Source organism: Cnephaeus nilssonii (assembly GCF_951640355.1).
Source record: "Cnephaeus nilssonii genome assembly, chromosome: 10".
Taxonomy (NCBI): domain Eukaryota; kingdom Metazoa; phylum Chordata; class Mammalia; order Chiroptera; family Vespertilionidae; genus Cnephaeus; species Cnephaeus nilssonii.
Genome location: NC_137081.1, coordinates 69,072,846 through 69,089,657, shown reverse-complemented (window position 1 = coordinate 69,089,657; position 16,812 = coordinate 69,072,846). Strand labels below are relative to the sequence as shown.

General features: G+C 36.1%; 1 protein-coding gene across 1 annotated transcript in view; it reads left to right on the top strand.

Annotated features, from left to right (window-relative positions):
* Window positions 1-16,812, top strand: part of ARHGAP15 (Rho GTPase activating protein 15) — a 665,200-nt gene that overhangs the window by 327,272 nt on the left and 321,116 nt on the right. Inside the window, exons 7-8 of the mRNA XM_079782709.1 lie at window positions 141-239; window positions 1,770-1,899. Of these exons, the coding sequence (XP_079638835.1) occupies window positions 141-239; window positions 1,770-1,899 (229 nt within the window). The remainder of the gene's footprint in view (window positions 1-140; window positions 240-1,769; window positions 1,900-16,812) is intronic.

Sequence of the window (16,812 nt, the reverse complement as noted above, 5' to 3'; positions counted from 1 at the left end):
AGACAATTACTGGAATACAAGAAAATATTTCAGTGTATTGAAGTGTGTGTTTTTTGCTTAATAAAAGGATATATATTTTTTAAACTGTAAGAGATCTATTTTATCTGATTTGCTTACCTGTCAATTTTTTTCTTTTTCAGATCACAACAGCATCAGGAAATGAGTTCCTTCTACAGTCAGATATTGACTTCATCATATTGGATTGGTTCCACGCTATCAAAAATGCAATTGACAGATTGGTATGTATTTGTTTTGGCTGTTACCTTTATTAATTAAAACATAGTCATTTAAATCTTAACACGTAGGTATATAACACACACACATTTAAGTGGATCCTATGGATTGCGAGATATTAAGTTATTTTAAGTTTAAACAAAGTCCACTAAAAACGTTTCAGCAAACAGGATTTGTGGATATAAATGTCACTGAATTTCATTCTTTCAAAAATACAGAGCATTCATATATTTTAAATAAAATAACATGGACATTCATCTACTAGAGACTGTAAAAAGCACACAAGTGCTTAATAACTACTGAATTTTCACATTTTCAGTTAATGCAGTCTGTAACGCATATTCTTGAAAATAAATATCAATGTATTTAAGCCCATATCACTGTCCTAATACCAGTAAATAATAATCTTTGTACTGATTTTCATTGTTCTTCCAATTAAGCTAGATTGTTCTTTTTATGAAAATTACATATCTAGAACTTCATTAAATTACCCTAAATCACACATTCAGAGTATGTTTTTAAAAGAGTCAAATTAGCCCTAGCTGGCTTGGCTCAGTGGATAGAATGTCAGCCTGCGGACTGAAGTGTCCCAGGATCGATTCGCGCCAAGGGCACATGCCTGGGTTGCGGGCTCAACCCCCAGTAGGGGGTGTGCAGGAGGCAGCTGATCAATGATTCTCTCTCATCATTGATGTTTCTATCTCCCTCTCCTTCTCCCTTCCTCTCTGAAATCAATAAAGAAATATATTTAATAAATAAAAGAGTCAAATTATTTAAAACTACTCATTTTATACTAATTCTAGACTAAACATCTAATTTTAGGACACTAATATTTGCAAAATCTTGAGGAAGAAATATTTTTGAGAGCTTTTAATAAGGTATACAAGAGGAAAATACATTTTCTGTGTAGTGTTTTTGCTCGTTAGTCTGTCTCCCATTATATGATTTTGATTTCGGACTAAAACTTTAAAACATAAATTAACAAAATGACTTTTCCCCATCTCCAATATATGTTATTTTCTAAGCAGGTGTGAGTGCTTGTGCCCCCCCCCCCACACACACACACACATACACATATATGCACTCATGCACAAGCACACAAGCACACACGCACACACTCGCACATAATTTGTCATTACGGGTGGACTCAGGAGTCACACTGCCTGAGTTTGAATCCTGGTTCTATCATTTACTAGCTGTGTGGCCTTGGATAAATTACTTATCTCTTTTGGCTTCAGTTTCCTTGTCTGGAAGTAAGAATAATAATAAGAATACCTACCTCATAGGATTGCTGTGATGAATAATTAAGTTAATGCATGTGGGGTACTTGGGGTAATGCACAGGACTTAGTAAGCACCATATGTATAACTGCTATAGATTTGAATGTTAAGCTTGGTTCTAGAGGGCTCCATCCCAAAAATAATTATCTTATTTTAAACATCCTTTTAAATTTAACATCAAAATAGATCCACAAATTATTTTTTAATTCTTTCTTCCTTTTAAATTTTTTCTGGCTAATTGTTTGGTGTTTCTAGCCAAAGGATCCAAGCACTCCATCAAGAAACCTGGAATTATTCAAAATCCAGAGATCCTCCAGTACTGAATTGCTAAGTCATTACGATAATGATATAAAAGAACAGAAACCAGAGCACAGAAAATCTTTAAGTAAGTATTTTTCTAACTTGCTCATGTTAACTTAGTCAAAATGCAATGCCTATCCTATCTAATAAAAGAGTAGTATGCAAATTGACCATCACTCCAACACACAAAGATGGCTGCCCCATGTGGTCAAAGATGGCCACCCCCATGTGGTCAAAGATGGCTGCCCCCATGTGGACACAAGATGGCCACCACAAGACCACAAGATGGCCTGCAGGGGAGAGCAGTTTTGGGCAATCAGGGCAACAGGGGAGGGCAGTTAAGGATGACTGAGCCAGCAGAGAAGGGCAGTTGGGGGAGACCAGGCCTGCAGGGGAGGACAGTTGTGGGGGCACCCAGGCCTGCAAGGGAGGGCAGTTGGGGGGGACCCAGGACTGCAGGGGAGGGCAGCTAGGGGTTATTGGGCCAGCAGGGGAGAGCAGTTGGGGGGGACCAGGATGGCAAGGGAGGGCAGTTAGGGGTTACCGGGCCAGCAGGGGAGGACAGTTAGGAGTGACCAGGCCAGCAGGGGAGGGCAGTGGGGGAAATTGGGCCGGCAGGGGAGCAGTTAGGCATTGATCAGGCTGGCAGGGGAGTGGTTAGGGGTGATCAGGCTGGCAGGCAGGCAAGTGGTTGGGAGCCAGCAGTCCTGGATTGTGAGAGGGATGTCCCACTGCCCGTTTAGGCCTGATACCACCGGGATCAGGCCTAAACAGGCAGTGGGACATCCCTCAAGGGTCCCAGATTGGAGCGGGTGCAGGCTGGGCTGAGGGACACACACCCCGTGCATGAATTTCGTGCACCGGGCCTCTAGTGAAATATAAATGCATTAAAATGAGATTTGAGCCAAACTCATACTACTCATGACAGATGTGTGGCCATTTCTTGGCCAGGGATCGATGCACTGGAGGGCAGTCTGGGCATTTTGCTCACATCATTGTTGGTAATGCCTTTTCAGAAAATAATTGTTCCAAGGTCACGATCTCCACTTACACCAATACCTGAATCTCTGGGAAATAGCCATTGTTTTCAGATTAGTGATTGATTTTAAGAGTGGGAAATGTCAAGCATCTTCAAATCTTGGTATGCTATTTTATTTCCACCCAGTAAAAGATGTATGAGCGACCACCACAGTTGGCCTAACTTAAACCAACTAACTCTGCAACTTTCAAACCACCAGAAAGATTTAGAAATATGGGATGTGAAGTAGATATTCTCTAAGGTCACATGTAGTTCTAATATTCTAAAAGAAATGAATTTGGAATTAAAAGGATCAATCTCACCACTTATAACCTGATCTCGAGTACATCTCTTAATTTTTCCCAACCTACTTCTTCCTTAGTAAAAGGGGTTTTTGAAAGGTTTCAGGTACACTTATCTCATAGAGTTGATTTGAGTCTCAACCTTCTAAAAGAAGAAGTAGATACCTTTGGAATCAGAGAAAACCAATTTCCCAAAGTCTCAAAAACTAGAGTGGATCATCCACTGGGCCACCTCAGTCTTCTGATACACCGTTTTTCTGCCATTTCCAATGACCAAAGTGCAGTGTAGTTACATCCCAACCTTTTGAATTTAGGGAGAATTCAGTAATAGAGAAGGGATGCTAACAACATCTAGATATGTATATGTATATGTATATAATTGTGTGCATTAGGGAAGACTATATATATATATTCAATGAAGAGGAAAGTTATGTATATGTAATAACATATCTTCCAAAGCTAAATAATTAGGAGCATAAAAATATAGAAATAGCATGACACCTTCAAGTATATTCACCCTTTAAAAATTAAGTCATTATTTTAAGAACTTGAACCATAATTTCACCAACTGCTAGATACATATTTAGTTAGCTAGTTGCATTAAGTTGGAGTTTAACATGATCAGTGTTAATATCCTGAACTTCATATTGCTTTGCAAATATGTTGTGGAGAGTTAGCAATTCAATTTAAAAATATTCTTCTATATGATGGTATAGTTTGGAGTTACCTTATTTGAACATTTCCCTTTAACTTCTGGTAATTGTCTCGTTTTACTTCATATGGGATCAGATGTAAGGTAATATTTTATAGTTAAAATTAAATTGTGAGTATATAATGTTAACTAGAGGCCTGGTGCATGAAAATGGATGCACTGGAGGGGGGTCCCTCAGTCCAGCCTGCCCCCTCTCATAGTCCGGGACCCCTCAGGGGCAGGAGGTGACCTGGTGATCAGGGGAAGGTGATGCCCCCATCACACCTCTGCTGCTACTACTGCTGGCAGCACAAGCCACAACCGGCCCTGGTTACCTGAGCCTCGGGCAGCCCTGAGTGGCTGGGCAGCCACCATCCGAGGCTTGCCTGCACCTTGGGCCGGCCCTGGGCAGCTGGGGGGCTGAGGGGACTGGGGGACTCCAGAGGCAGGCGCATGAAGCAGCCAGACCCGCATGGGGGCGGGCCCAGCTGTGCCACGCACCTGCTGCCCGGGCGGGGCTGAGGGGACTGGGTGCCACCATCTTGTGACTGTGGGCACTGCCATCTTTGAGGGCATGACAGTCAATTAGCATATTCCCTCCTTATGGCTGTGGGTGCACCATCTTTGTGAGGTTGTGATGGTCAATTAGTATATTTCCTCTTTATTAGATAGGATTATATAACCATTTTGAAGTGTATATAAGGGATATGTGAGGATATTATCAGTAGATCTGGAGTCTCAGATATAATTGTTGCTTTAGCAAAAACCTTGACACATTTCTAAAGCTTGGAGCTCTAGAAAAAATGAAGATTTGTAAAATTGTGTTTGAGAAACATTGAGACAAATGGGTTCTTTGTTCATTAATAGTCACGTAAAATGTTTTAAGATGATACTGGGGGGGGTTGATTTCCTACAGACAGAATACCACCTACTCCTCTTTAGAATTTATTTTTAATTGAGAGAGACATTTATGTGTTTATTTGGCAAGAGACACATATGATTTACTCCGTTCAATTCAAAATGTACCTAATTGTATAATGACCTTCAATTCATCATTTCCTTTGCAGTTCAAATATCATGATAGCTAGGACATATTGAGCACTTAGTGTTCATCAAGCATTGTTCTAAGTATTGTCTTATACTGACTTAATGAACTCACTAACCCAAAGAAGTAGGTACTATTATTAATCCTATTTTATAGATGAGGAAACTGAGGCACAGAGAATTAAGACAACTTATACAAAAAACAAGTTATGTTGATAATTTTCAAAGTTAAGCCATCTGATATTAGAGGCTATGATTTTAACCATTACACTGTATTGAAGAGAATAAATAAAAGATGAACTTAGTTTATCAACCTTTGACTTAATGGAAATAGTATATTAAAATGGGATCCATAGAGATCAGTAAACTTAAACAGGGACCAAAAAACATATTAGCAAAAGAATTAAAACCAGATGTTTTCTTTGGACTTTGATTTTACTATTAAAATAAAAGGGTCATTTACTCTTTAATGCTAGCCCTAATTTTAGAAAATGCTCCTTTTCTTTGTTTTGGTGAATATTTATAGTTGTGAGCCTTCGTTAGGGCTAGCATATTTCTAGCAATGTAGGATAAGGTTAATAGCCACCTATTACTTTGAATTAAGTTTATTCAGTATTTATGTATTCATTTTCATTTGAAAGGCATAATGATTGACCCACCCACACAGTATCAAATCAGACTATGCATTTGAAATAGTGATTAGCATGTTTTATATTAATGTTTTTTTGTATATTTTTTTCAAGTAGGAAATATGCTGTGTGAAACTCCTCTGATCTCAGTCCTAGATTTGAACACCCAAACTTAGGTTTTTAAAACATGCATTCTGTTTTATGTCACCCTTTTGAGATTAAATAATTATGTAGAATTAGAGATTCACACTATCTCCTTCCTTATTAGTAGTCTAAGCACAAACTTTATTGTCAGTTTGCTGCCTTTGGCTTCCTGTGCCCTTGATGTTCCCACGAGTTTTGTTGCCAAGATTGTAGACAGATAAAGCCAGAATTACTTTCTTAAAGGCATGTGAGCATCATTAGCAGCTAACAGGTGGTCATTTAATTGTCCAGTTTCCCTGTAGAACATGGGAAAAAATAGACACTCTCAATGAGTGAATTCAGAAAGTTAAGTGCTTAAATATACTTTCCTTTTTAAAATATGATTCTAACCTGCCAACACTATTAAGTACTAATCACATATTTTAAGATATCAGTTGAGTCTAACAGACAAGAAGCCGGAAAATTCAATGTAAGGGCCAAATCACTGTGGGAAATTCAAGACACCAGCATGGGATGAGAGTGGGAGAGCAGCTCTCCAGGGATGGCTGTTATGGAAAGTGGAGAGTCGATCAAAGAAAACGCTAACATATTTTTCCAAGTCTTCCACTGATGGCAAAGAGGAAGTCTCAGCTATAAAGCCTGCATCAGATAACCTTGGAGAGATTTCATAACTTTTCTGGGCTTCACTGCCTAGATTTATAAAAATGGGTTTAATACTGTCCTTGCAGGATCATGTGAGAATTTGAAATTAGATATGTAAATACTTAGCTCACAGCAGGCACTCAATAAGTAAAAGCTCTTATTATTATCCTCTATGTCCCCAAGCAGATGGCACCAAAATAGGGCATGAGCCAAGGGTGGTGCCTGATGGAAGATTGGAGCAGGGCATATATACTTGACATCCTCTCCCTGAGTATAGAAAAAATAGGGGAAAGGAGCCAGGACTGGAAATGGGAGCCATAGCTGCAAAAATCTAAATATGAGCAGCTGGTCTTTCCCCTGGCGACTCCCCAGGTGAAAATGGCAGCCAGGGCATTCTTGGGAGCAGCACACCAGGAAATAGAATGGAGCCAAGAGATACTCTTGATTCTTTTATACCCAGAAGGGCATGTCATTTAAGAAGTTCCAGTTGATGGAAAAGACTCAGCATCTAGCCATTTCACTGTTTCTTCACACATAGCTGTAGTTTGTTCATATTTATTAATAGATATACCTGAAGATGCACAACAGAATTTTTTTTTTATTTCACTCATATTTATTTATTTTTTAAAAATGTGCTTTTATTTATTTTTTAAAAATGTGTTTGTATTACTTTACACTTTAGGGGTAATATATCTCATGTTAATTTCTAAACTTTAAAGATTACTTTTATATAAAATCAACATTTTTAGCATTACAAATAAGCATCACAAATGAATATGAGTTAGAAGAATAACATCAAAAGTCAAGAGAACTCAAAGAAAATGAGTTTTCTCTAACCTGCCTTTTTATTACATTATCATAAAAAAATAAATGTCTTCTGGGTGAAATCCTAAAAGTATTTAGATATGGATTTCCATTTTGATAACCCCTTAGTAATGTGTGTAATCAGGGTATATGTACCAGACTATAAGATAAAGATAGAAATGGAAAAAAATTGTTTGAAATATTTATACAATGTAGAAAATAAAAACGCTTGTGAACCTTTAATGATATCTTTGTTTGAAAATGTGCCTGCAAAGAAACTATGGTCATGCCAAGTGAAAATAAGTTTGCTTGAGAAAGCAGTTAATTTTTGTACTAGTCTAAATAATGATAATACTGGTCATCCATAACTCCAAGTAGACTATGTTCTCAAAATCCAATTGTAAACTGGTTGCTCAAACCTCTACATATTTTCAGAAAGAAACCATGTACAAGCCACAAAAGCACACTTGAACCTTATGCAATCATTTAGAATGTTGTTTCTGGGGAACAGCTCATGCTGAGTTTGTTGCACCGCTGACCCTAGGAGCTAAGCCCTCCCAGTAGCATTGCTTTCCATCTGGTTTTCTTTTCTTCCTCCTCTACTCCTGCATCAGCTCCACCAAAGCAATTGAGATTCTCAAATTAGCTTTGGCTAGGAGGATCCAGAACCCTAAAAATCTCCAGTGGTGGCAGTGAGGAGATGCTGAGTCTCCAAGCCAGAAGAAAAAGTGGATAAGGAGAGAAAGGACTTGGGAGGAAGTTTAGGCAGCATGGGTGGGAAGTGAATCCTCAGCAAGGGCAGATGTTTCTTGTAAGAAATGTGTGTAATGACAGATTAAGTCTGGCATTGTCCTAAATGTTAACATTTGATGAATCTAGGTGGCGTCTATATAAATGGTCATGATGTTATTGTATTCAGTATGTTTGGAAAAGTTTCACAAATTAAAAACTGGAGTCCACACACACGTGTGCACGTGCACACACACACACAGTATTACTCATGTTCATAACTCAATAAGAGAATATACATATTTTCTAATTGTGGTTTCAAAACTTTTAAGAAAAGATCAAATTTTCTGAATATTAGTCACATTTACCTCTTTAAATACAAAACATTGAAGACTCATTGTTTTTCTGCTTTCCCCCAAAAAGCCAATATATTTATTCTTGTGACCTTTATGGTAACTATGTAATTAAGAAAATTTATACAATGTTCATTATTGTCCAAATGGAAAAGTCATATGAGTGTCTTGGATAAATATGTAAGTATCAATTGTTTTAAACACATATTCTGAAGCCTGTTCTGGAGACTCACATAAATACAGATTTTAAAGTTTCTTCTTCTTAAGTATTTTATTTAAAACAGACTAATCTTGCCAGTGCATGAAAATAATAAGATGAATAAGCCATCTGTCAAGAAAATAAAGACAATATTAAACTTGCAGAAATAAATTACATCTAGTGCTGAAGAAATAGAATAACTCTTACCTGAAAAAGTCAAAAAAGCTCATAATTTTTGTAGAAATTATGGTTATTGTATTGTCAAAGGGACAAAAGTTTCTGATTTGGGTAGGATGGTCAGTCATCACATTTAAAAAAAAAAATCAATATCGCCACCCTGGCACCAGTTTCATAAAATATCCCCTGAGAAAATAAATGATTGCACTGAAGTGTAAAAATAAATGACTGTTTTACTATAGTCATAAGACAGACAACTATCTAAGGAACAGTGAGGATCCATTCTCTTCTGTATTGTGTTCCCCAAGTTAAGGGAAGTTTTTATTTCAAAATATTTCAGTTTGTGAGGAAAAATGTCAAGTTCTAAATAAAAATCCATGTTGCTAAAGCTGAAGGATTTAAACGTCATGAGAAATAAAATAAGTAAAGATTAGACACACACTTGATAATCAGGCATCCAAATTACTTTGTCAAAACAATGTTATTCATGAAGGTCCCGGGCTTCACTGATATTGTGTGTGACCACAGCGATTGCTCTGAAATGTGTTCCCCAGTTAGCAGCAATCCCAACTTTCCTGGGACCCAGAGATTGGAGCTTCTTTAAAACATTCAGTTTTCCATGAATCATTGGATAAGACTTTGTTATTAGCTGAGCAAAGAATGTTCTGATTAATCTCTTCTTTCCCATCCAAGGGGATGATCTTGCCTTCTGACCTGTGGGTGTCCGTTGTCATGTATCTTGTAGCCTCAGCCACTCTGAGAGTCTATCTAACCCCATCAGCACTCAAACACTAGATCACCCCATCTCCTCCTGACCCTGGCGGTAACTTGGTGACCATATTTACCCTTAGATGAACTGCATTTAATCAATTTCTCATTTCATTAGGTCAAATGGCATTTTTATTTCAATAACAGGCCAAATCCAGAGGGCTCTTTGCTTTAACTCTCGAGCAATATTTCGTTAGCATTAATACACTACTGTGACTATAAACAATAGAAAAAAATGCTCTTTGATCTCCTCTGAAAGTTTTCCTCTGTTTATTCTATGACTCTAGAATAGGCATATATTAACATTTCCTTGTAAAGTTAGGCATATAATATCTGTTCACTCTTGTCATATCAAGTTTAAAGTATTTTAGTTAAACATGAGGTTTGAGGCATTCTGACAGTGAATCCCTGTGCAGAGAAAAACATTCCTTTGAATGCAATGATCACATCTTTATGTATACAGGATTTGTTTGGTGTATTCCTTTCGTTTCTGCAGTATAGGAAAAATGCTACTGTTCTTCAAAATTCTAAGAGAAAGTAATTTGCTTTTTAATGTATTTATTTGGGTGTCCCAAATTGGTCTAATAGTATGCTTAGAAAAAATGTTTATTGTAAACATATAATCTATGAGATTGTTTTTGAAAAAAAGTTTGTTTCTCTTCATAGTAAAGCTCACATCCATGTAAAGAAAATCAGGTATTTCTTCCATCCCAAAGTAGGAGAGGTATTGAATCAATCTGTCAATTAATCTTTCTTTGATTTTTTTATATAGAACCTACAAATAGTTCTGCTACCCAATTTCCCTATAATAAGTAACTACATTCATTTTATATACAAATTTAATTGGTCTAGAAAATAGAGGCAAAATAACAGATGCAATCCCCTCATAGTAAATGCAGGACTGGGTTATACCACCAGAGATGGGGTCCTCCAAAACTGAAGTCAAAGGTGAAGAACAAATTCTAATCAAATTACTGCATTGGAATGGCTCAAGTTCAAGTTCCTCAGGATAAAGCTCTTTATGACCTGTGTTCCCTTCTCCAGTTTTTCCCCATCACACCCTGATCCATGATTTATGTTCCAGGGAAACAGTGCTTATAATGCTGTCTTCTCTTTGCTAAATTAACATCCCATAAGACTCAACCTAGGCCACACCTCCCCCAGGAAACAGCCAGACCTCTGTGGTAAGTTAGGTGATCCTCCCAATTTTCCTGTAATATTCAATCTATATCTTAACATAGCAATTTCTAAAGTGTGTTATAACAAGATAATTATAGCTGGCTCTTTGTCTATTCTGAATTGCCTGAGTCTGAAAAGGACTCTGTCTGTTTTGCCTGTACTAGTATATCTGCACTTAGCAGAGTGGCTTGATAATGTTTGAGAGTACAGTTGGCCCTTGAATAACAAGGCTTTGAACTGCGAGGGTCCACTTATATGCAAATGTTTTTCAATAAATACTGCAAATGCATTTCTCATTATTTTCTCAAAAATATTTTTTTCTTTAGCTTACTTATATTGAAGAATGAAGTATATAATACACAAAATATGTGTTGATTGGCTGTTTATGTTATCAGAAGGCTCTGGTCAACAGTAGGCTATTTGTAGTTAAGTTTTTGGCGAGTCAAAGTTATACATGGATTTTTACTATGGGAGTCAACATCCCTAACCCCTGTGTTGTTCAAGGGTCAGAAATGTGCAATGTTAAAGCAGTAAATTAATTAATGAGGCTATTCAAGTGACCATTATAATGTACTTTTCATTCGGTGCTAAAAATGAAGATGTAATTTTTGAAACTTATTTGAAAAACAATAATAGATTATTTACTTCACCTAACTACTTGAACTAGTTTGCTATTTTAAGGTCACTATTTATACCTTTCTCTCAATTTCTTATAACTGTAAATATTAAAGTAATGGTATACTTTATGCAGGTCTCATACTGTGCCTACAAGAATCATATACAAATAGGTGGTTTATTTAAATGATTAAGATCTTGGGGGAAGGGAATTGGAAAATCCTAGTAGTCCCTTTGCTTAAAGTTAATGCCTTCTCAATATCTTTTAAACTAGGGAAATATTTCTGTCATGAATTCTAACCTCTTATTTTGTTTGAGAGAATTACTCTTATTGATATTTACTCTTGAGGCCCTTCTATGGCCTCTTAGAATTTTCAAGGCTCTATTAGAGGTAAGAAAAAAGGAGAACCTCTGTAATATGCAAAAAGGAAAACAGTAGTTTTGATCAATTTTAGAAGGCTCTGAGAATATTTTATAAGGTCAACTTATTTATAAAAATCTAGTTTAACACAATATTTTAAAAATGTGTTTAATTTCTTCAAAAGGTTGTGCTGTACTGTGTCAGAAATATGGGCCTAAGAGTCAAAAAATTTGAGTATAATTCTTACCTCCAGGAAATACTTGCTATAAAATTTGGACCAGTTTCTTAAGTTTCCAGAAACTGACTTGAAGATAAATATAATGAGTACTATTATGTAAATATAAAAATAAGATAAATATATGTTTATCTCTAAGAAGATAATACAGATATTAGTTCTAAGAATAACATATATCCTGGATCTAACATATATTTAAAAACATTGTATATTTATATTGTAATATAAATATTATATATAATGATTTCCAAATGGGTGTAGTGTGAGCAAAATAGCCCTGGCTTTTGTTTGTCTACTACTGGTATAAATCCATCAGTTTCTCTCTTTAGAAATATGGCAGGAATGCACTTTGCCAATTATTTAAACAATTGGCAAAATCGCATTAAACAAATGTATAATTTACCAAAAATATTAAAGAATGTCTTTATTATTCTATTGACTTAAGGGATCATATATACTTTTACCTTTAGTTTCTTTAAGGTATTTGAGTGTTAGGGGGAATAAGTGCTCAGTCTTGCCATTCCTGAGTGTGAGCCATTTTATTACAGTCTCTAGAGATGAAACTTCACTGTGTCTGATGCTTTTTCCATTTTTGTTTAAAATAGTAGAATAATACAATGGTAGAATTTTTACATAGTTATGTAATTCACTTAAAAGTAAGGAGAGGTTTTATTTAATTTTATATATGTGTGTATGTATATATGTAGGTGTACATATATATTCTAATATATTAGAATTGAATAAAATAGTTTAACACATCTGTTGATAAGATATGGCTTTTTAAACTAAATTAAAAATATCAACACCACATAAATAGAGGGACAGTTATAAGGAGTGAACTGAAAGATACTGAAAATCTGGTCTCACCAAAGCACACTCTGTTGACAGGCTGGCATGCCTGGATGCCCACCATGTCCGCTATGTCTGAATGAAGGGATTTTGATATCTGGGAGAAGTGATCCTGACTGACCAAGGCATCAATCATTGCTGAATCCAGGATCTCTCTATTCCATGAGACTATAAATGCCTGAGTAGCATAAACTATGACCTTTGGATAATTACTCCTCCTCACCCCCATTACCTAGAACAGAATCTGAAGCATAGTGGTGTTCAATAGTAAATGTCTGAGTGAGTGAGTAAATAAGTGACTAAATGAAAGAAATGAAGAAAGGAAACCAGTTATAAAATTTATGTGTGAAGAATGAAGGAAAAGGTTGAAATGTGAGACCTCTTGATGGGTGTTTTAGGTTGGGTTCCTCCCGAGGCAGTCCCTGAGATAGGATTTGAGTGCAGGTAATGATGTTGAAAAGTGATCCCTTTAAATACTGTACAGGTGGGACTTGGGGAGAGAGAGCCAGGGAAGGCAGCCAACACAGGGAGATAAAAGATACCTGGAGTTTAATGCTGATGTGAAATGGGGAGATTTTCAGATTGAAAAGAAAGGATTGGCAGAGAAAAATGGATATGTATTAGCATAAAATGTTTGGAGAACAGCAATCATTTGGTGAACCCAGACTGCACGAACATTAGAGAAACAACTAAAGTTCACCTTGGAAATGAACAGTGAACATTAACTAAAGGTCTTTCATGGAATGCTAAGAAATTTTGACTCTATATTCTACGTAATGGGAGCCTAGTGATAGATACTTTTATGCAAGCAGGAGACGCTAACAGATCTGATATCCAGAGTAGTTTGGTGTAAATGTGGAGAATGTCAAAGAGACTGCGGAAAAGAATGAAGGATTGGAGGTAGGGGGATAAATTAGGAAACTGTCACAGTGGACCAAGTAACATAATGCAGGCTGAAAGTAGGCAGTGGAAATGGAGAAGGGGATTTCTGATAGAATATTGATAGGTTTTCTTAACATGTATTGGAAGAATTTTTGACAGTTCCAAAATACCCATTGCTTCCGTGGTTTGGGGGAAAAATATCAGGATGCCTAGGCTTTTGGCAGAATTTGCATACTGTATCTCATTATTTCAGAATCCTACTAGATTTTTGCTTCTCAAAGTGTGGACCAACAGCAACAGTATTTACCTGGGGGCTTATTAGGAAATACAGAATCTCATGCCCCACCCGAAACCTACTGAACAGAATCTTCATTTTTAAAAATATTTTTTGTTGATTTTTAGAGAGAGAGGAAGAATGAGGGATAGAGACAGAGAGAAACATCAATCAGCTATCTCCTGCATGTCCGTTACTGGGGATTAAGCCTGCAACCCCTGGCATATGCCCTGACCAGGAATTGAACCAGTGACCTTTTGGTTCAAGTGTCAGTGCTCAACCATTGAGCCACACCCTCTGGGCCAGAATCTTCAATTTAACAGATGATTAATATGCACATTAAAGTTTGAGACGCATACCACCATATGACAAAAATAATTTCTCTAAGTAGGTTTTGGGAAGTCCAGAACCAGAGTGGTCTTTGAGACTTTAACAAGATCTACTTAGGTAGAAATGTAGTATGTCTTTGTGTAAAATAACCCTGTATATGGTTAATATTCTATTGGCCATGCCATGACAATGTTTTGATTGTGAATATGTTTAAGTATGCTTTTTTATTGATTTTAGAGAGAGAAAGTGAGAGGGAGAGAGAGAAACATTAATGTGAAAGAGAAACATCAATTGGTTGCCTCCCATACTCACCCTGAGTGGGGACCAAACCCACCACCTTGACCTTTTGGCGCAAAGGACAATGCTCAACCAACTGAGCACACTGTCCAGGACTTGATGGTGAAAGTTTTTAATCTCCAACCCATGATCACAGACTGAGACAGAATCAAAATTTATAGTTCTTTTGTAACTTTTACCTGTACCACACCTACTAAATCATGACCTCTGAACTATCCATGTCAAAAAAAAAAAAAAGCAACAGCTCTAGCCAAACAATAATAATAATAGTGAAAATTAAACCAAGAATAAACTGCCCTCACCAAAACCAAGAAACCAAAGCTCCAAACAATTTCTCAGAAGAAATCCATGAATTCCCTGGATGTTATAATGTGCAAAGTCCCTAAGAAATGCTGTTTACTCTTTATATTCCATTTGACTCTTCTGGGAACATACAATCTCATATACTGTATAGCCTTCTTCATGTTACTTCTACAAATGCAAAAATAATAGTCTTTTACTTTTTATTGTTCTTGGGTACTTGAACTCATTTCACATTGGCATTTCAGGAGATATATATATATATATATATCCTGAATATATATATTCAGAATATATATATTCTGAATAAGCCACAGCCCAGTTGTATTACTTATATAGTAAGCTTACCTGTTGTGTCTGCCCAAGCATCCAAGGCCCATCAGTCTGCACTTTAGTCAAGTTCTTTGAATAATTGTGAAGAAAACAAAACTAGGCTCACAATTTAGTTATCAAATAAACCATAGAAAGCAATGTAGTTTGCTTTCAAACTACATTGTGATTAATCCTTCTAGTAGTAAGAGATTTCACTCACTGGGAAGAGCTGACAATGGGTATTTCTGAAAATTTCTGAAATAAAGCACAATTTTCTCAGTGTTACCTATATTCTAGAAAATGGAAATTGAAATGGGCAATTGATAATTATTTTCTAAGCAAGAATCTTTCTCAAAAATTTGCCTGAAAATGTACAGTCATAAAAATTTGTTGGATATTAATGAGACAGATTAAAAGAATTTGCTTTAAATTTAGTAGCCCTATGTTCATAGCAGCACAATTTACCATAGCTAAGATTTGGAAACAGCCTACATGCCCATCAGCAGATGAGTGGATTAAAAACTGCGGTACATCTACACAATGGAATACTACACTGCAGTAAAAAAAGAAGGAATTCTTACCATTTGCAACAGCATGGATGGAACTGGAGATCATTATGCTAAGTGAAATAAGCCATTCAGAGAAAGATAAATATCACATGATCTCACTCATTTGTGGAATATACTGAACAACATAAACTGAGGAACAAAAACAGATCCAGAGACAGAGAAGCATCGATCAGACCTAGTGGGAAGGTAGAGGAGGGTGGGGGTAAAGGGGAGAGATCAACCAAAGGACTTGTATGCATGCATATAAGCCTAACCAATGGACACAGACATGAGGGCATGAGCTGGGGGAAGGGGGCAATGGAGGGATAAGGACACATATGTAATACCTTAATCAATAAAGAAAAAAAATTTAGTAGAGCCTGAATTCACTTCACTTATTTAGGTTTATTATTCCAGGACAGCTTACATAAGAATATTTAATCATTTTTTGTCTTAGTCAATATCTGAGTTTGTTATTGAGGTTCCAACCTTATTTTTAAATTACGCATAACTGATTCCACAGAAAGGTTTGGCTGAGAACCCATAGAATTTTTTCTTACTTCACTTTTATTGAACAAAATCCAGAATTTTAGTCAAGAAGCATTAAATATTAATCATATCTGAGTGGGATCATTAAAATTTCCTTACCTTTCAGAAAGCAGGTCATTATGGAATCATAAGAAGTTGAGTTCACTTGATAATTTTTACAATTACACAAAAGCAATTACTTTCATAAGTCTTAGAAGAAGTTTTTAACTGTTACTTAAAGAGCATATTGGAATATTTGAATGTATTATGTTGTGTTATTATATGACTTGTGAATTGAAAAAAAATGTATTCTGACACAAGACTCAGAAATTTTTATTTCCAGCATGAATAGTTTATTTGTTTAAATATTAATTACAATTAATTATATTCTTCACATGGCAAGTAGAGACCTTATTGCTGAAATATAAATTCCAATATTGTTTCTTAGTTATTACACTCTTAACTTTATAAAAAATTAGAGGAGAAAATCATATTTTATACTGCAGTTAAGAACAACTGGTGGCAATTTAAGGTGAGTCTAATGAAAAAAAACTAAAACAAATCCCTCCTCTAAGGTTATTATAGCCTTCCTCCTTCCTTTTCTTATAACCACTTCTCATCTCTGACTTTGAAACCCAACAGTTTAAACTTGGTTCTTATTGCAGTGGGCTAATCCCTTTCATAAATCATGCTCAAGAGCTGAAATAATTTGCACATCATTTAAAGAGTATTTGCTTTGAAATATTCACCTCAAGCCCTTTTGTATATCCCTTCTCTCTGAAGATTTG